The sequence below is a fragment of the Cariama cristata genome, unplaced genomic scaffold (assembly GCF_000690535.1).
Source record: "Cariama cristata isolate BGI_N322 unplaced genomic scaffold, ASM69053v1 scaffold44376, whole genome shotgun sequence".
Lineage (NCBI taxonomy): Eukaryota > Metazoa > Chordata > Aves > Cariamiformes > Cariamidae > Cariama > Cariama cristata.
The window spans coordinates 1-20711 of NW_009624604.1; the positions used below are offsets into that span (position 1 = coordinate 1).

Consider the following 20711-nt stretch of genomic DNA (forward strand, 5'->3'; position numbering starts at 1 on the left):
CCGAGGTCCACAAGTCTATCCGCTCTGCTCGTCGGTTTTCAGGCCCTCGGCAATGAGGCTGAGCTCGTAGCACCAGGTCTCGTAGCGGTAGGCCACGCGGATCTGAGCCACGTTCGTCTTCCGGATATCGTTGCCTTGGGGCCCCTCTTCCTGGTAGTTTTCACCCAGGAACTTCACTTTCTCCTGCCAGGGACAAGGACGGCAGTACAGACCTCAGAATCCCCTGCTCCCAGGCTCCCTCAAGGCCTTGCGCATAAGCCCTGCCCTGAGCACACGGAGCTACTGTGCTGTCCCCTTTCTCAGGCAGGCAGGGACCACAGCGAGCAGGGCCAAGCCTACCTCATGGGACAGGCCACACTGCAGGACACTGTTTCTGGCAATTTCACACATGTCACAGGTGCTGAGCTTGAAGACCTGGGCAGCAATGGCGTACTCCTCCATCAGGGGCTCCTGCAGCCACAGGCTGTGTTAGATGCCAGCAGCTCCTGCCAGCACAGCCCAAGCTGCTGCAAGGGCCGTCCCAGAGATGGCCCAGCATGCTGGACCCTCTGCAAATGCTGCTGGCTTCCCCGAAAAATGAGGCCCACATAGTCCCAGCCCCAGTGTTCAGACAGTAAGAGGTGATCAGCTCACACTGTACCTTGGTGTAATGAAACTGCATGGGGTCATCTGTAGAAAGGGACACCATGAGGCCTTTCCGGTGGAAGTCAGGCAACGGATTCTTCGCATACTCCAGGAAGAGGCTGTTGTTGCTGAGTGGGGACATAGCAATGGGAATTTGGGCAAGGAAGTACAGATACTGCAATACCGGGCTCTGCAAAGATGAGCAGAGTTGCCAGGTTAGGGATGAAGTTGCTGCACCTTCCACTTCTCCAAGATCACTCCTCAAATCAGCCCAGTGCCCCAGCCAGGAAATCTGGTGCACAGAGCTAATGTGTGCAAGAAAAGAGATAGGCAAGCTAGCAATCCTCCAGGGCCCACATGGAGCATGAGAGGCCAAGTGAGTTCAAACCTGTCTGATTTCAGAACTCAGCTGGCTCCAATGAAAACAGACATATCCAATGATAGGTCTGTGAGGCTGAACCCCTGAAATCTGAATACGTTTCTCAGCTACATCCTCAAACATGCCTGAAGAAACCCACAGAATCACGTAACATATGCCTGAAGACAGGCTGTCTTTGGCGGTCTAAAGCAGAGGCACAGTTAACTGTCAGCTACACTGGATGCCAGCTGTGAACATGTTCTCCTCCTCTGCCATGCCTGGGCTGCTCTATGGCAGACTACTCCACTTACCTTCTTGAGGTTGAGACCGTGGGAGATATTGTCTGCTGTCATGAAGGCTGCAAGCAGATGCGTGACAGCCCCAGCTTCCCCACAGTGTGGACGGAAGAGGAACGTGTTCATACCACGCTGCCTAGGCACATGGAAGAAAAACTCAGAGCAGGCAAGCAGCAGCGTTAGGTGGCATGCAATGCAAGATTCCCTGACTTCAGGTCCAGCTCTGCCCCTACCAATGGGTCCCCAAAAATCCAGCTTGACCTGGAGCACATTTCTTGTTCTCTTTTCTCCTCTGTGCACGCAATAGATGCATCTCTGCAATCCCAAAGTTTTCACCCCAGTCCCTCACACTTCCTACCGAGGAGTGTTTGGATTGCTCTGGGACATGAAGCTCTAACCTACACTGGTGGCAGAGCAAGGAGGGCACCAGTTCTTCCACACCAACAATCAAAGAGCTGAGACAACTCCTGAGGCAGCCCCACTTCTGCCAGCCCATTGCAGGTCCCTTAGCAGATCCTGGGCCTCACCTGCGTAGGTTGTTAAGCACCAGGATGTTGGCATACATATAGTATATGTAGTAGGTGTAGGATGGGTTCTTCTCAGAAGTCCACTGCTCTGGCTTTGGGCTTTTAGTGCAGAACATGTGTCCACTATGCTTGGATTCATCATCCACGCTGTCAAAGCCAGTGATCTGCTTGGCAAGGTAACAAAAAAGCTGCATCTCAAAACTTCCCACCTCATCATGCCCAGGTAAGGCTGGCTCACCCTGCCCCACTGCAGCTTGCCATAGCCCATCTGTAGCCTGTACCCCTGCCCCACCCAAGAGCAGAGTCAGGGGCAAGGCTGCAGACCTTGCTTCTCACAAATCCCCAAGCTCTATCAAGGGCTAGAAATAAAGCTCACACCAAACCACTTCTCCAAGATCTGAGTGGGCAGCATTTCTCACAGCCCCACAGCAGCCAGCTCTGTGAGTCTGACCGCTCCCAGCACTTCTGGACACACACCCCCTTTCCCAGAATGTGGCAGTAGGGCCACAAGCCCACTGATGACATTTTCCACATCGGGACCAATACCCCATTTCTTGTGCACAAACAGGAATGTAAGTGCTCACCACACCTTGACATCATCAGGTGACACTCACGTGGCGTAGAAACACACTGAGCTCTTTGTGGGCTTGAGGATTGACAGTTGCCTCAAACACAGGAACAAAGATATTTTCCAGCATCTTCCCAAAGTGTGGGAGGAAATTCTTAGACCTGAAAACATCACTGTGGACAGAGACAGGGATTAGCTGCTAGCAGAGGAACAACATGGCTCACTGTCTGCACAATCCCTTCAGGATAAAAAATGAGGTATAGTGCGCTGTAAGGCACAGTGCTCTCTCAGACCCACAGCACATACTAAATCCTAGGTACTTGGATCATCCACTTCATGTTGGGGGAATAGATCCGATGTTTGTTGAACCAGCTGGCTAGCTTGGGCCACTCCTCAGCTGATCGTCCATAGATTGAGAGGCGAGGCTCCGCATGCTGGTACTTGGCATCCTCCAGATCAGAGCCAACCTCCTGCAAACCAGAATAGACAGTTGCATGAGGACTTTCCAGCCCCTAGGCACAGCAGCACCACAGCTTAACTGCTCTCTCCTCCCCTGTATTCTCACCTTGATGATGGTAGCAAAGTACTCGCCATTGATAGCATTCTCCGTCTTCAGATAGAGGTCACGCAGCTCACTGGCACCCACTGGGTTGTACTTAGCATTGAACTTGTCAAAGCGCTGAAATGTCTGCCGCCCCTGGAGTAGGGAGGATCGGGGCAAATACTACACACACACACACACTGGATCTAAGCAACCCAAAATGGGAAAGCCAGGAGCTGCTACATCCTGCCACAAACCCTAACATGCACAACATGTCATGGGTACACAGGGAAGGAACAAGCCACACCTACAGGGGTGGACGAGAGTGACCCAAGAGGGGTCTTGCCGTAAATGCCCTGTCACTTACAGCATGGACATCCAGGGAATCCACTGTCAGGTCATAGGGGTGCAAATTGAGCTGCTGGAAAAGCTGTTTCAGGGTGAGCTGTTTGCCCTTGACATCATAAACTACACGTTCAGCGTCTGCACAGTATGATTTCTTGATGAAACGCAGAAGATGCTTCTGGTTCATGCAGGCTGCAGCATGGATGTGTGTGTCGACCTGAGAAACCAGAGGGACAGCTATCTAGCTTCACATTGGGATGCTCGGGAAGCATTACAGGGAGATTAATAAACCCCCTAGGTGAGCCCAGGTTGTGTGGGGAGCACGGCTCAGCCCAGCAGATGAACACAATAGGCCTAGGCCAAGAGCAGCCCAGGCAGCACCATCCCATTAGAAGGAACAACGTAGGTGCCACAGACCTTGACTAATATCCAGTTCTCAGGGAGAGGAAGGCACCAAGACAGTTCATTTTCAGAGTCACTAGGGCTGTAAGCCTTGCCATTTACCTTCCGGCAGTTGTAGAAGTCCCGGTGGGGGTTGTTCTTCAGCTCTTTCATCTCCTCCATCTCATTTAGCATTTCATGCACTTGGAACTTGGATGAGAGGAACTTCAGGCGTCGATGAGTGTAGGTCTTACTAGTGAAAGCAAAGGGCAGAACAGTGACTGTGCTCCTTACCCCTCAACACAGAGGCATGACCCGTCAAACACAGGGATGCAGGTTTCACCTGAGGTGGAGGAGCTCACGCTGGCCTGGCCTGCTTCCCTAAGGTGCTTCTCTTGGTTCCACTACAGAGCTTTGAAGGAAGGCCTGGCCAAGTGTGAGCATACCTGCAGGGCATGTCTCCAATCCTTGAATGCTGACTTTGCTCAGGACCCCAATCAAGATGGCTGACAAGGGCCAAGGACACTTTAGTCGCCAGCAGACTGCAGGTATGTCATCAGCAGGTTCCTCCCTCCTCCCAGGGAGAGGAGGCGGCAACCCTGGCTCTGCCCTAACCTCCCTCTGCCTGCTGAGGCAGGACCTGTTCAGCTGAACCCAGCAGTGCTGGGTTGTGCACTTACACAGGCCCCTGTGCAATCAGGGCCAAGAGGAAGTTCATGTCATCAACGAAGTGCTCGAGGCTGGGGTAGGGTAGGTCCTTTGGCTCATTTCTCCCAACCGCTGCCTTGTCTCCATAGATGTAAACTACCCCATCCTTCATCTGGACGTGGTATCCCAAGTCCTCGGCGAGACTCCCAGTTTCAAAGGGATCTTGTCCATCCTTTACTGGCGGGTTGAACACTGGACCAAAAGGAAAATACCATGAGGCACAGGCTGCCAGCCAAAACCCCATGAACCTGCCATGCTCCTCCACCCCAGGCAGAGGGCAGGGACAGCCCTACCACTGTGACACTGAAGAGGAGGCCTGGGCAAGTGACTCCCCTGTGAAGCACTTCCACAACCCTTTTCTGTCCCCTGCCCACCCCATGCTGAAGCTAGAGAGGAAAACCTTCCAGGTGCCTAGATGTACCTGGGCCAGCGACACTCGCTCTCCAGACCTCGCCTTCGATCGTACGCAGGTACTGAGATGGGGTCCTGGGGAACCTCTGCACAGACTGCTGCATGTATTTCTCCCGGATGCATAGGGCACGGTACAGGCCTTTGCAGACAACTTCAAAATCTTCAACTGTTACCTGCAAGAGGGCTGTTGCTGAATGCAACCACACAACTGGAACCTAGCTGCCTGAGAGATACCCTGGTGCACCAAGATGTAAAGAGGACACTTTTGTTCACAGCAAGACACATATCTTATCGTTCCCTCCCTCCCACTGCTCTGCCTGAGCAGGGCAAAGAAGGTATGATAGGCAAAGTTCTAGACATGGCAAATGGAAGTTTCTTATGCCAGAACCAATGAATTCCAGCTGTCATCCCCCCTTACATTCCTCACTGCAAACTGCAGTTGGCACTGAAATGGAAGCCAAGCCTGAGCAAAACACTAAAAGCTATTTTTGGAGTCTAGGCTGAAACTGAAGCAGGACCAACAGCATACTGACCCAACGTGTCAAGAATTTTTGATTTATTGCACAGACAAGTGTTTTGGGCAGTCAAGAGAGATCAGACCGGAGCAGCATGGGAGAATACCATGCAGCACTTGCCACATGAAGGAATGTGCCCCTGCACGGAGGGACTTTCAGCTTCCCCTAATTGCTCCTCTGCTATGCAACTCCAAGCTCAGCAACCTGCTCCAGCCCAGGAGGGAGCAACCTGCCAGCAGTATCTCAAAAGCAGCACAAATGTAATAGGAGGCTGTGGAGGAGAAGGAGGAATTAGCACAGGATGCGATAGCAGTCCTGGTCAACTGGCTCTAGGTGACCCTGCTTGAGCAGGGGGGTTGGCCCAGATGACCTCCAGAGGTCCCTGCCAACCTGAACCATTCTGGGATTCTGTGACGTGCAGAATTCAGACAGATATTGCTGTGTGCAGGCAGGAGCAGGGTGCGATAGAATGAGCATAGCCTACCCTGCCATGCCCTCCCCTCTGCCCTGTCCAGAGAATCCCATGGGAAGCATGCAGCACCCCACATGCTCCTGCTAAGGAATTCAGCTCTGGATCCTCCACGGATGCAGCAGGTCACCATCAGACGCTCATGAGACACAGACTGAGCTGGGAGACACAGACTATCCCCACTGCACCTGGTACAAACTCCTGTGACACTCGTCACTACTGAGGGACAGGAAGGGACTAGATGAGGTGGCAGTCAGCATGGGTAAGCGTATTACCATGCAAATACCTACCCCAGAGGCATAGTCCCCTGTGATCTGTACCCGCTGGAAGTCAGGCACAGTCTGGTACAGGGGGGAGGTGGAGATGACCTCATCAATAGTGGACAGTCTGGTTATAGACTTCTGAGCCACAGGGACTGCCAATGCAATTGTCTTCAGGCGGAGCCGGCGCTTCTTCCTGCCAGGGAGGAAAGCCTCAGGCAAACAGCCCCAACTCCATGACCACACACAGGTGCAGCATCAGGGGCACTGACCACAGCCACGTTCCATCTGTGCACAACATGAATCATCTCACTGGTGCTTTCTGAGCACCTTAGACAGACACTGCCAACAGTAGAGGCCACAGCATGCAAAGTAGCCACAGACTTTCAAGCATGGTCTTTGGAAGTCACACCTTTCCAGATAAAGTTCTCCAAGTCTCCCTCTCCAACAGCTCTGTGGCCATTGTCGTGCTGACACCAATGGAACAGGCCAAGGGTATTTTTCTGTCCAATAGTGGGAACAGTTGGAGAGGAAACCCTGAAGTACCTGAGAGATGCCCTGGATCACCAAAGATTTATCCCATGGGTGTGGTGAACTGTTTTCACAGGCCTTGATTTATGTTCCCCCTGCTTTCTTCCAGCTCTGGCTGGAGATGTGCAGACAATGCTCCTCTCCTTTCCCCAACTGCCCTGGTTGTTGCTCACCGATTTTCTGCTGTGGCAGAGCTCTCCTGAAGCATCATGTGCGCTCTCATTTCCTGGCATGAGATGGGGCAAATCTCTTCCACATCAAAAGGAGAGATCTCTTGCCTGATCTCCTCATCTTTCACCTCAGAGGCAAAGACCTTCTCTGCAAAGGAGCGCATTGCCTCATCCATCTCTGCAAGGAGAAGAAGTAGAGTGCAGGGTCACACAAGCATCTGGCTCCCAGCCACCCTAACAGGCAGATGCCCCTTGCAGTCAGTTTAATGCTCAGCTGTCATTTCCTTATGACACCTACACCTCCATGCTGCCTGGAAGACTCTGAGCAACCTCCAAAATTTGCAACAAGCTTACAGAGCTTGGATCGCATATAGTGGGCTGGAGACAGAGCTAGACAACCCCAGTACACCAGAAAAGGTAAATACAACCCACAGTCCAAGAGCAGTGGAAAAAAAAAGGCCCAGAAAGAAGAAAGTCCTTGGGAAAGGCACTTAGTAGAGCATGCACTGGGGGGAAGAAGGGAAGACTGGCAAAGCCCATATAGTTTTAGGAAGTCCAAGACACACTTGCTCCATGAGGCATCCAGTCACGATGAAGACAGAGACATAGGTGGAGACAGACAGAGCCGGCAGCCCAAGCACTTAGTTCCTGCCATCACGGTGCAGCTGAAGAGCTCCTAGCTAGGGAACCTTCATGTGGACTTGACCCCCCTCAGCCCACCACACGCAGCATGCTCCAAAGGTGCCAGCTAATATGGCCCTACAAAAGTCACCATTGACACAAGGTTGGTTGGAGCTTTATGAAGGAGGAGAAAGAAGGTTAAAAGCCCTTCCGCTGCCAACAAAATACCATCAAATAAGAATCCAAGGGCTCTTCTGGCTACATCTCCTGGAAGCACACATTTGCGTAGCAGCATATGGACACTAATCAAGCAGGTTTTGCCAGCAGTTGGCAAGTCAGCATGAAGCATAGTGAGGATCGATGCTGAAAGATGGTCCACACCATTGACATGTCAGACAGGACAGGGTCAGCAAATGAGAACAAAGGCAGAAAAGACTGATATGCATAGCAGAAGCGTGCCAGACCTACAAGAGATTTTCAGTAATGAACCTAGCCATTTTTTTTCCCCACAGGGTGTTGGGGGGTATCAAAATAGTTTATCCCTGTAGCCCTGAATTTGGAGTTCCAAGGTCCTAGCTGTGGGTTAGTGGGGGGACATAACACAGGGGCTTGCTTTCCCTGCTGTTATACCATAAGGCAAAAGGGCTTGTGCTAAGCTACAAACATATGGGAAAATTCTGACACTAGGTCCATTTCTCAGCAGTGCAATGTCACAAAAACAGGATTTCAGTAACCAAAGTTGCTTGCTGTTGTAAAGCTGCTGAATCAATTGTCCCCAACATGCTTCTTAGAAGACAAAACACGTTTTTTTTGCACTATCGCGTTGTTGCCCACTGTTAGAGACTCTGGGATGACTGGTGTCTCAGCAAGAAATGTTTTCTGCTGACACATAAGGCCTCAGGAAACATGAAGCATGAAGAAGAGGGCAGGGGCACCATACTGTGGACTTTAACCTGAATAAAGGAGATCATAGAATCGTTACGGTTGGAAAAGACCTCAAAGATCAAGTCCAACCGTCTACCCAACACCACCATGCCCACTAAACCTTCTAAACCATGTCTTGAAGCGCCACGTAAACTTTTTTTTTTTTAACACCTCCAGGGATGGTGAGTCCACCACCTCCCTGGGGAGCCTGTTCCAATGCTTAATGACTCTTACAGTGAAGAAATTCTTCCTAATATCCAATCTGAACCTTCCCTGGCGGAACTTGAGGCCATTTCCTCTTATCCTATCGCTGGTTACTGGGGAGAAGAGACCAACTCCCACCTCGCTAGAACCTCCTTTCAGGTAGTTGTAGAGGGCAATAAGGTCTCCCCAATGATGAAGCATTGGATCTGTTCTCTCATGGATCAAATCCAGTAGGAGCAGGATGCATGCAAAAGATGTTACTTTAGGCTGTATCTCTTAAATAAATAATAATACTAAAAAAAGACAACAAAAAACCAAAACCAAAAAACAAAACAAACCCGAAAAACCAACAAAAGTGTGAACAGGTGCAAGGGCAACTGCAAAATGTTTCACTTCCTGCCACAGAAGAAAGAACTCCACTAAAAAAAGTTTATCTCCTAAGCAGGAGCTCAGGGGCGCTAGGACAATATTTAACAAATAGCAGCTTCGTATATCAAAGGACCAAAAAGGTGGAACCATTCCACGAAACAGTGAGGGGCACAGCTGGCACTGCTGCGAAATAGCATCTTCTCAATGCTATCTTCTTAGCTGTCTTCTCTTGATGAAAGATCATCATGATCACATAACTGCTGTTTGTTTCCAATGATGATGTCTAGACAGTAACACAGCAGAGCATATAAAAAGCCTAGCAATACTCATCTTTGTCTTCTGCTGTTTGAGATAAAAACAGAAACAAAATAAAACCAGATGTGATCAGCCCTTCAAAATCTAAGCCTTTTTGCCTAATCATCGCAGCAGTGATTAAACAGGGATTCGTAAAGTACAAGTTTAGCCAAAGCCTTCCACTTACAAAAGAAAGAACAGTACTTGTCACTTTGTACAATATAAAGATGTAAGTTTATTGTTGACTGTTCCACGATACAGCCTCCGTGGTGCGCAAATAAGTGAACCACATTGTACCTGCCATCCAGCCTGAGGCTCTTTGGCAGGGCTTCTGCCTTACAGCAGTCTCTGGGTTTCCCTGCAGCTGTCCAAGCAGAACAGCATTTTCTAGACCCTTGATCACCTCGGTCAACACTACAAGCAACTAACAGATACGTAGTCATCTAATAAGACTAAGCTGTCTTGGAAGGTCTCTCCCTACACCTGTGCCCAGGTGCAGGAGTGCAGAAGAGCATAACAACAACTTAAGAGGGTAGAACAGCATTCTTCTGCCTGAACAAGAAAGCAAATATTTTAGTGAATCAGAGCACTGGGGCTGCTTTACTATATTTTGTCCATGATTCGCCATCCTTTGTGAAGATCAGGATGGATAGTAATTTCAAAGATGCTGTTTCATCCTGCTCCCGCCTATGGTCAGATCTCCACTTATCCACTAACAGGATCAGACAGTTGAGACACTGCAGTTCCACAGATCTTCATACAGTCATACAGTGTGGCATCAATATTTTGGGGGTGCAACTCATACCCTTTCCATCTGATCCAGAAAATTTGGACTGAAGCTCTGGCATCACAAGTCACTAGCTGCTGACTTCCCCAAGTCCAGCCTGCAGAACATACTCTCCTGGCATTTGAACTCCACATATTCATTTGTAAACTAAGCATCCCAGAAATGCCTAGTTTGACCTTTCATGTCTTTAGTGGATGAAAATTACACTCATGAAGGTCAACAAACTCCCACTGATGTTGCAGGGCCAGGCCTTAATACTCGCTTCATGTACTAGGACAGTGTCTATCACACCACACAGCACTGCAATTCTAAATGTGCTCTTATCAGAACTGTTTGGTGCCGATATTCTTCAGGGCTCATAATGGCAGTCACATGTCCCTCTGTACTGTCCTGCAAAGCCTGGCTGGCCCAACTGCTGCTGCCCAGCTTATATTCCCCATCCCCTCAGGACTGCAGCACCCCACATCATCTGAGCTTAGCCAGGATGACTAGACTCCTGAAACCCCTCAGACCTCTTCCACAGCGATTTAATAGTATCATTACAGGATACATGTAACAGGATACATTACACTGCAGGAGGGACAATATTTTTCTTCAGTACGAGCAGAGAAAAGATTTAAACAATAATGCTATTTCTTTGCTGCACTATCCAAAAACGTCTCCAAACAGGAAGAAAAATGCTCAAAGCCCTCAGCGAGGTCCCCTGGACTGCAAACATACCACACCACCAAAATCTCAGAGGCTGCAGGCTAACAAGCCTGCCCTCTGGCTCCTTGTCTCACTACTTTCTTTCAGACCTACCTGGAATTCTCACCCGTGACATCTTTGCAGCAAGTTTGCAGAGCCTCAAGTAACGCCCTACTGTAACAGAGCACAAGTAGCTGACTGACTGCACAACAGCCTAACACTAATTTTACTGCCTTCCCTTCCCTGTAATTAGACTCTCCCACTCTAAAAGGAGAACGGAGGTCAACTATAAGACTATTTAAAGTGCAACCACAAGCACTTGCACTGAAACAGGTGAAACCAGGGCTCAAATTTAACTTTTTAAGTTAGGCTTTCATTTTACATTTAGAGTTTCACCTGTTGTCTGGCCAGATTGCTACTTCCCAGGACAGTTGCACCTTTCTAAAGCGGACTGTGAAAATCAGTCTTTTAAGAGACTAAAACTGATGTCTTCTGTGCCAAACCAACGGTTTAAAGGAAAACCCTAAGGCACAGGGCTGATATTTTCATCAGAACAGGAGCGGTGGATAGGTACAAATGAAGTGCTCTCACCAACTACTGTGCTAGTCAGAGAAGATTTTTCCTGAGAGGGGTGCCTACCTGAAAGACTGAATTTTAACAACAGGAGTTGCACAGATGTCCTTGCATCTTCCCAGCTGAATCAGACAAAAGGAAAGTGCAAGCAGCTATATTTTGTTCCTGAGCTTTTCAGGAACTGCCTTTATAAACATTTGTATCCTAATAGTAAGGCGATATTCAGTTCTGTATGTGGTGAGTTATAACCAAGGCATATCTTACAGAGACCAGCACTTACTACAATGCAAGGTGTGGCAAGAAACATCTCCCTTAAGCTACACACGGTGGCTTCGCTCTGGCAGAGCATGGTATCAGTTTGGGAAGTACCTCTCGGCTTGTTTTAAGTAGATTCTTTCTAGCATACAGGCATTGAGGGCTATACTCAGTCCTTCAGGGTCTCCTCAAATCGACTTCAGATCTCTCACATGAAGTTGGAAAACAGCTCCTGTCTGAAGAAAATGGCCAGAATTTGTAATGCCCTGCATGTTTCCAGGGTAACCCCGAGCTTCTGACTCAGCTTCCTGGTGGGAAGCTGTAAGCTTAAACAGGTCAGAAGGATACAATAAGTTTTTACAGAGTCTTTTCCTGTTTGTTTATACTTTGCTTCTTGATGGAGTTGAGAAACTGCACTGAAATCGGAACAAGTCAAGCAAAGCATTCAGGCTATAGTCAGCAGTCTTGCTGCTGATTTAAAAGGTGGCTTTGGTCATAACATCGAAGGGAACAGAAAAAATAGCACCCCTGGAAAACACAACATTGTTTGGAATTATGCATGTATGTAAGGGCTTCCTGTGCTATATTTTGTAGGAACAGCTAGGAAAAGACCTTGTGCCAGAAGAAGGCTGGAATAAGTGAAAGAGTTACTTCCATAAGATACAGAGCTAGAAATAACAAGTCATAGATTTTTGTCCATAAGTGCACGGGAAGCTTGTGGCAAAACTAGTCAGTGAAGTCATATGAGCTGAGACCTTGTGCAGCATCTCCAGCTGAGATCATTTCCAGAGCATCCAGAAACTCTCTCTGAAAGATCACTATTTGATGTGCACAACTTCAAAACATGCTGGGTTACAATTAAGAAATTCTCCAGAATTCAGGGAGTTTTAGCCCCACTTCCCAGATATTCCCCAAAAATATATATTGATCCCCTGCCCCCAACATGCAGAAGTGCAGCCAATAGGGCAAAGCTCGAATGCTGTTACAGTCTTGATCTCTAATGCCTGCTCTCCTCTCTTATGCTGATAGCAGTCTTCAGTTTCTGAATTATTCTTGTTCTTACTCATTCCCCAGTTTGTGAGTCCCCCCACCACATTATTGTTTAACCATTTCATTTAAGGCCAATAAAAACTGGCTCCTCCTTGTTTGTTCTCCCACAGGGACTATATCTGCCCCTAACCTTTCTGGATATCTCAAGATCTTGGGATTCACATCTGAAACCAAAAATAACCTTTAGGATACAGAGGTCATCTTCCTCAAGAGGTCTCTTGATCCTCCAGCTTTTTAAATCACAGGGTCAACTTAGTTGGGTTCATGGTAGAAATATGAGTAAAGCTTGGGTATGCTGTGCTAAAGTTAGATCTACAGCCTCTTTAAACTGAAGTATTGGATACAAACAAGCCACTTCCCACTCTTTTCCAGCTGAAAAGTGAGTGATTCATACAGCCAGAGGCTTCAGAGTTGCTCTATAACCCCACGCTTTTCTCTCTGAGCTGCCTTCATTCCACCTATGTCTAGTCAACGGAAAATGGCCAAACATACCAGAAATTTGGCAGCTTAGGGTATTTAGCAGGATCTTCCTCTAGTTTGCCTAGCAGAGCAGTCATATCACAGGGGTAGCTGTACAAACAGAAGGCTAGGGGCAAGTTTTGCTAGAAAATTATTTCAATTCCTGAAGAAGAAAAGCATTAACAGAGAGAAGCTAATGTGGAAACTCACAAAGGGCACCCTTTAATGTGCTGTGCCTTTGACCAACAGCACTTTGCACTAAGAGCCTCAGCAAGTTCTCTCCTCACATTGCTCTTAGTTGTTCTCTACAGATTTCTCTAGGGCTCTTTGAATCAGCCTCTGTTCCAGTATGCAACAGAAGTCAGTAAGTCCTTCAGGTGTGAACTAGTTTCTAGGAACAGATTGTTACAGATAACAAACATATATTGGAGGAAAGCTTTCCTAATAAGCCAAGAAAACATTTGCTTTTAAGCACCCATCTGTAGTCATATTCTGAATTTCTCCTTTTGGAACAGGCAGCCAGTACTGCAGCTACACAGTGCAAGGAGTTTATACCCCTGTTACTAGTCTATTCTTAAATTCCTTACACAGAAAACAGACTGGACTCTGGGTTCCGGTGGCCTGACATAATGTCTTAGTAGAAACACACTTAAAGCACACTTACTGTGTGGTCCAACACAATTTACCTTCTTGCGGGAGAAAGCCAACAGGGAAGTGTTTTAGAAGACTGAATTAAGCAACTTAAAAGTCTAACAGAGAGCATGATTTGGACACGGCAATAACTTTATAGCTGCTGTCACTCTTGGAATACCAACTAAAGAAATTTCCCCTCCCCCGCTTTTTGACTTAACAAGCATCCTTTCCAAGGGGAAAGTCAGGAAAAATATTATGAGGGACTCCACTGCAAATAGACTCCATGCTAACATGACACAGCACAAATTGGTGAAGTCATTAAAACTGGACTCTGGAATAAGTCGATGGTATGTCTCAAAGCCACTCTCACTGCTTATTCATGCTATAGTGAACATATAAGATACAGCTGCTCATGCCACATTACAGAGGTGACAATTTGATTAAATCTAGATCCCACAGAGAAAGCAATAGCATTGTGGTAAGATTTCTGCAAGCCAGTTGTGGATCCTGTGCCTGGATCACTACCACAAAAAAACAAACCAAAGAATTCAAAGTTTATTCTTTAAAAAAAGTTATTTAAGAAGCAAAATAATTTACTTCAAACCAGAAGAGATGCATTGTTGAAAGCAAATAATTATACAAAGTAACAACAAATTAGCCCTTCGATAAAAAGTCCAGATCCCAACAGTTCCCTACCATCCTGGAGGTTATACATAGTCAGTCACTCAAGGCTTGGGGAGTAAAGGAGGACAACATATAGGATCAGAAAGTAATTCCACTACTCTCCTTCCCCCCATAGGCCTGAAGTTGCTTGAAATCCAATTCTAAGTCATTGAACTGTACTAAAAATTATGATGGCTTCAGCATCACGGTTACTATCCAAAGTCCTACTGATGACAAGAAGAAAATTTGAGCACTGTTGTTTTAACAAGACCAGGGAGTGCAGACACTAACAGTAACAAGCCACAGAGTTATACTATCTCATGAGACAACTGTTCTCACTCCCTAACAACAGAAACATTTCTTTCAGTTACTGGCACGTGTAACTTTTGAACAAGAGCTTTACTCTTTTTTTATATTTTACCTCAAAGTTGTTTATGTCTTTCTTCCCAGTCAGGATAGTAAAGTTAGCTTGGCACCAACATGGTGGTGTGCTGTTAGTTCTAAATAACATTTGGACTAAATCTACAAAACCACTTTTTCCAGGGACCTGTCTTGTGCAACAACTTCTGTGCTTATCTTCTAAATAATTTTCCCAGAAGTTCTTGGGGTTTTGTCCTTCTGCAGTTCTCTCTCAGTTACCACCAAAATCAGGGTTCTCTTCTTATATAGGCAGCTGGAAACAAAGTACAACCACTTACTTCATACTCATGACTAGTACAGTACCCGGATTTTGAATTACTTGCTAGATTTGAAACTAAAATAATGCAGATGGGAGTACCACCTGTGTAGGTCAGCTCTGCAGCATCCTAAAAGCTGATGCATCCCCCTCTAAGGTTCTGAAGGTGAAATACATACTGACCTATCCTTACCAGGTCTTCTTCCCTTTTAAGATTTAGGAACATCAAAAAGAAAGTAGATGCATTTGCCTTTTCCTATACAATTCTGAGAATTCACAACTTTTTCAGTTACAGCTAGTACACTTTTTAATGACAACTAGAATATACCATGCAATGTAGAGAATTATTACGATGAACCTTCATCCAAAAGAAATAATTTTCTATACTTGACCACACAACCTTCGAACATCAAATGCCAGCTGCAAAATGTTTCCCAAGGCCACAGGCAGTCATGCTCTGAACTCTGCAATCCTGCTTGCCAGGAAAGAAACTCCTAAGTTTCCCAAGTAATCAAAAAACACACATGGACCCAGATGACAAGATCTTACCATTTAAACATATTGCCAACACTACATTGCTGTCTTTCCAAAATGCTGATTCTATGTGACCAGATGTGTATCCCAAAAGCTATCATTGCCCATGTGTAATTTTATTAAGTGGACAACATTGTGTCACACATCTCTTTAGAAGCTGACAGTCATCTCCTGCTACAGTGCTCAGAGAATGCTTTCACAAGTAACTTCTCTTCTTGCACCAAATAAAAGAAAAACACTGCTTGCTGATTACGGACATGACAGCTTACAGTGATGGTAATTCTGTCACATTTAACTTGCAGGCATGAGATCACCCTTGAACAAACCCAACTCAAGTCATAGCCAGTGCCACCAATAATGCTGCCCACCGCTGTGTATGTTGCTGGAAAATAATGTTTTATGTAAAAATATTGTGGTTTTAATTCTTATCAGTGTCATATCAGTCAAGGGTAAAACCAATCGCAAAAAGTACTTCTAAGGATTATCATGGTTAAAGAAAACGTGATGCAGATTGATCCTCTTCATTCCAAGAAGAGAATTAAGAATGTAAGTAGTAAAGGAAGCAATATTAAAAGGAACACTTTCTGTATTTACTGATTTCGAATTTCTGTTTGAAATTCAGAACTCCAAATTAAGATGTATGAATCTGACACTAACAAAGGGAAATTTAGCCCTTTGCCATTTCCCTTCTCACACTGGTTCACTCCCTCTGTTGGCTGAAGGCTCATTAGTCTTCCATCAGATAGTAACTAGGAATTCAGCTTTGCTGTGGGATACACTGTCTGATCACACAGAACAGAATCCAGTATCAGTCACACAGGAGCTAGGGAAGGACACAGTATTCCAAGGAACACTGGTAGGTTTTGCAACAGTGACCACACTTGTACACCCCAATTACATGAGGCGACAGTGTTCTGTTCCAGGAAGAACTCACACAGCTTATGCAGTAATTCTCTCGTACTCCAAGGCTGTTAGAACAAGCCCAGAATTCCCATCAGTATATCATACACCTTCTGAATAGTCATCGCTGAACTCACTTCCTTCCTCATCTTGCAAGGATGCTGCAATCAGAAGCTAGCTCAGTTTTCTGTTATAGCTCATTGCCTTCTCCCCTCAGTCTGGACATACTAACTACATGACAAGCACTGCACCAATTACAGTCATCCTGAAATCCCAGACTCCTTTCCTGACAAGGAGACTCTCTAACTACATTTTACAAAGAGATTTTTTCAAGAGACTATGTTTACAGTCTGGTGGTAAGAAAACAATTCAGAATAAAATAATTTGCAGGTTACGGACAGAGCTGAATAACAGCTGTCCAAACTAACTAACCTCCAGTTACTAGATTAACTATTGAGAAGCTGCCCATAAATGTTAGCAGTTAATGTAAAAAATGAACAGCTGACTAATTTGGTCCAACTTGGAAGAGACCTGAATGCTGCAGAAAAACAACACAGAATATAAACAGTTCCACCTACAAAGAAAGTAAAAAACAGATGCAGTATGTCCCCCTCCCTAGTTCAAGAGATTTATAAGTGCCTGCTGGATCTTCCAGCCTACAAACTCCTGGTTTGGTATCCTGTTCGGCAAAGAAATCACCCACACGAGACTTGCCTGCTTAAGACAATGGATTCCCAAGAAATTCCAGTCCTTGGGGTTTTCCTCAACCCAAGGGAACAAGGACAACTTCAAATCTTCTTAGCAAACAGGCACTTAAATTAGGAAGGATATCTCCTTTTTATTACAGAAAATGAAGGATCAGTTAGGTAGTACTCCCAGCATACGGGAGATGTTGCAAATAGGCTGTACAGGTGCACAGAGAGCAGATACCAATCTGATACGTGACAGGAGCATTCATAGTGGCAAAACCACTTCTGACATTAGCTGCCAAGGAATGATTAGTGCCACTGCTCTGACAGCACTGCAATTCAGAATCCAACAGAAAGGGGACAAATATCACTTCTAGCTTTTACTCTAGAGGTAAAGTGTCATCTTTTTCACAGCATTTAGTCTCTATAGTTCACTTTTCTTGTGACTGGTTTTCTTCTTGAACAAACCCAGCTAACACAATGAGAAAAGAATCCCAGTACATCAAGAGATGCGACTGCTCCATTAGCTGAGCAAGGAGGTAGACGCCACAGTTGTTCTCTCCAGATGAAGCACAGAAAAGGACCTTGTGCTAATTAACTGGTACGAAGATTCTGGTCACTGGCACCAAAATACTGCAGGGCATCAGCATGAGACGCAATACAGTAGCATCGAGACTCATCCAGCAGCTACCTCTGAACCACGTACTCTTGGCATCTGGAACAGAAAGGCATCTCTAATTAGCTGCTGTCCAGATGTGCAGTGCAACAGTGTAGTACAAGTCCTGAACTGGTCTACCTGTTTTTACAGTGATGAACATCTTTTAAGTAACTGTTGAAAATAATTTCACTCAGTTGGGGAACTCAAATTTCATTGCTCGCATTATTTTATTTGGTTAATCTTCAAACAGTGCATATTCCAGAGGAGCACAGCTCAAGATAAGCTGCGCAGAAATCAATCAATCATCAGCAAATGGCAACTGCAGAACTGTGCACACTCCTCTCTCTAGTTCAGGCATTTCTTTTGTACAAGACAGAAATTACACATTCTCCAAATAGTCAAAATCGTTTCCCAAAGGAAGGGGACACTGACAAGAATGATAGAGAAAAATCACACAATTATCAGTTCACTGGAAATCCACAGGCTACAGCCAAAAGGTTGTTGCAAACAGAACTTCCCTGTCCTAAGCTTTGCTATCTACTTAGAGGAGGAAAAAAAATTTTAGAGAAGTAATTAATTGTAGGATCTGAATCTCTGGGTATAAATGGGTTGTATAATAGGAAAAAAAAACCACCTATAGGAGCTAGTATTTCTAAGCCATGCTTACCAACAACTGAAAGACATACAGACAAGAAGACAATGAAAAACTTAAATTACAGCTCACCTTATCACATCACAATGCAAGACAATCCCATACAGCCTTGATTCCCATCTTCATTGCTGTTGAGTTTTTTCATCCGGTACTGCCGGATCTCTCTCACCAGTGTGTAAAAAGCATCTTCCACACCCTGAATGCAAATGATCCAGGTAAAGTATTGTCTTTCCTGAAGTTTTTGAGATCACTGTTCTTTGCATCACAGAATCCCATAACATATTTGAAAAAACATACTTCTACAGGAAGAGTAGCAGTCAACTTATCCCATAGTGCATATGAGGAAGAAACTAGCACTTAAGTCCAAAACCCTCCACTTACACTCTTAACACTTCCCCTGAGGCAAACATCCAGGGTAACGGCCATTAAAAGAAAAGAGACAAACTGTAGAGAGGTTCCATGCAGGAAACAAGCTAATTCTTGACTAATCACCTCCATTTTAAAATTCTTAGAATTTCCTGGCTACTGTTTAATAATTGCACCTTGTCTGCTGCATTCCACACTGATGTACGTAGAACACAGGCTGACTGGATAGAGCCATGTATTCAATGCAACTCTGAAGAAGTCTGTCAGTCGAGTCTAGGGAATTCTTTCTGTAAACATAATCTTACAATTGGCCTTCATTAAGAAGCGAAGAAAACCAAACAGGTCTAGTATGACTAACTGCACAGTCTGACCACTTCTCAGCAAGAGCAGATGAAGCTCTCTCCTTACAAACATGACCCACTTGAAAGTCAATACAAGTCTGAAGTGATTTGTGTACTGGCCTAGCCCAGTGATAAAAACAGAACTCTTTCAAGTTAAGAGCGTGCGTGGAAATCAAAAGCTAAAAACTGCAAATGGATTAAAAAAATGCTTATTCCTGTAAATAAGCAAAAAGTATATGGCAAAATATTAAGACCATTCTGCGTTTAGCATACAGGAAAAAGTCAGACCAAGAATGGAAGCATCTTACCTGTCTTGTTTTAGCAGATGTCTCTATGAAGGGGATTCCATAGCTTTTTGCTAATTCTTGAGCCTGTTTTGTGTCTACTGTTCTTGTGGGCAAATCACACTTATTCCCAACTAGCACCATTGGCACATCATCCGAGTCTTTCACTCTCTTGATCTGTTCTCTTTAAGAAGACAAATAAAAAAAAAGCTAGGACCTATTTTCTAAATATAAAAATTGTTTTAGTTCAGTATTCAAACAACCTTGTGCTACAAAAATATATATTACAGGTGGACAGGACCCCAGGGCCTCTAACCTACAGCAGTATGTCTAACAACTCCGCACACTCCATCTTCTAGCCCATGTATAACTCCCCTCTGATGTGTGTTTGCCTTCTTACCCATTTACTTAGAGATCATGTTCTGTATGCTCTATATATCATTTGAATAACACAACAACCCAGATAACTATCCCACTCTCAATTGGCTATTAACATATTGACACAGAACATAGGTAAGCTTGAAAAACTTTCTGAAAGTGGGAGATTTAATATTTGTCTATTATTTAGTCTTCACTGGGTCTAATAGCAAATGAGTTTGATGCCTTTTCCAGTCTTCCCTCTCTGTGGTAAAGACCCAGATCATACCTGTAAAGGTTAATATCAGCAAACGATTTACTGTTGTTAATGGCAAAAACACAGAGGAATCCTTCCCCAGTTCTCATGTACTGATCACGCATGGCACTATACTCTTCCTGTCCCGCAGTGTCCAGAATGTCTAACAAGCACGTCTCACCATCAATAACAACCTGCTTTCTATAAGAATCCTGCAAAATACACAAGTGAATTTTAGATTAGAGGAAAACATTATACTACTTCTTTCCACCTCAAGCATTACCAAGGAAAAATAAGAACAGTAACAAAAAAAAAGAGGAGTATGATTCAAAGGAGCTTTTCTAGCACCCAACCACAATGAAAAAGTACCAGTATCTAAAACTATCAGCATTTAAAATGTTACTCTAAGCCCCCTTAACATTTCTTACAAAAAAGAAAAATCATGTTCTTCCTAAGAAATTCCTCAATTCATAGACAGGAAGAAAACCCCCACACTATAAATATCATCACTGCAACATCACGACTAGAATCTACAATCTACGTAGATCAGTGGTGACTGTTTTGCTGCCATTTGTGGCTGCTTACACTCTGCTTTATAAACCAGTATGTAGAACATGCAAGGAATCTTTGAGCTTTCCCAGAATTTCTTATCCCGTGCGCTCTAATCTCATATCTGCTTTTTTAATTTAAAAATAAACAAAAAAATAAAATCTGTAGCAGTCTCCTGTCTCGATTCAGACAAAGCTCCGCGTCCGGGATCGTTCCTGCCGGCGGC

At 45.2% G+C, this 20711-nt stretch overlaps 2 protein-coding genes across 4 annotated transcripts; both read right to left on the minus strand.

Moving 5' to 3' along the window:
- Positions 1–7: 7 nt before the first annotated feature.
- Positions 8–10790, minus strand: AMPD1 (adenosine monophosphate deaminase 1). Of its 3 annotated transcripts, XM_009703230.1 has the most exons (15): positions 10705–10790; positions 6708–6882; positions 6034–6199; positions 4770–4932; positions 4321–4540; positions 3764–3893; positions 3282–3476; positions 2939–3070; positions 2680–2843; positions 2420–2546; positions 1806–1969; positions 1294–1414; positions 641–814; positions 340–450; positions 8–183 (listed from the first exon to the last, which is right to left on the minus strand). In XM_009703230.1, the coding sequence occupies exons 1-15, from the start codon at positions 10724–10726 to the stop codon at positions 16–18; spliced, it is 2232 nt and encodes a 743-aa protein (XP_009701532.1). In that variant the 5' UTR covers positions 10727–10790; the 3' UTR covers positions 8–15. The 3 variants fall into 3 exon arrangements, with proteins under 3 accessions (XP_009701532.1, XP_009701531.1, XP_009701533.1); XM_009703229.1 differs by lacking the exon at positions 10705–10790 and having other exon boundaries at positions 4321–4607; positions 4798–4932; positions 6708–6880; XM_009703231.1 differs by lacking the exon at positions 10705–10790 and having other exon boundaries at positions 4321–4573; positions 4785–4932; positions 6708–6880.
- A 6545-nt stretch (positions 10791–17335) lies between these two features.
- On the minus strand, positions 17336–20154 carry NRAS (neuroblastoma RAS viral (v-ras) oncogene homolog; the record flags this gene model as incomplete). The annotated part of the gene is made up of 4 exons (XM_009703232.1): positions 17336–17737; positions 18405–18528; positions 19348–19507; positions 19970–20154. Coding segments are annotated over 3 exons (465 nt in total), but the record flags the coding sequence as incomplete, so codon positions are not given.
- Positions 20155–20711: the final 557 nt, after the last annotated feature.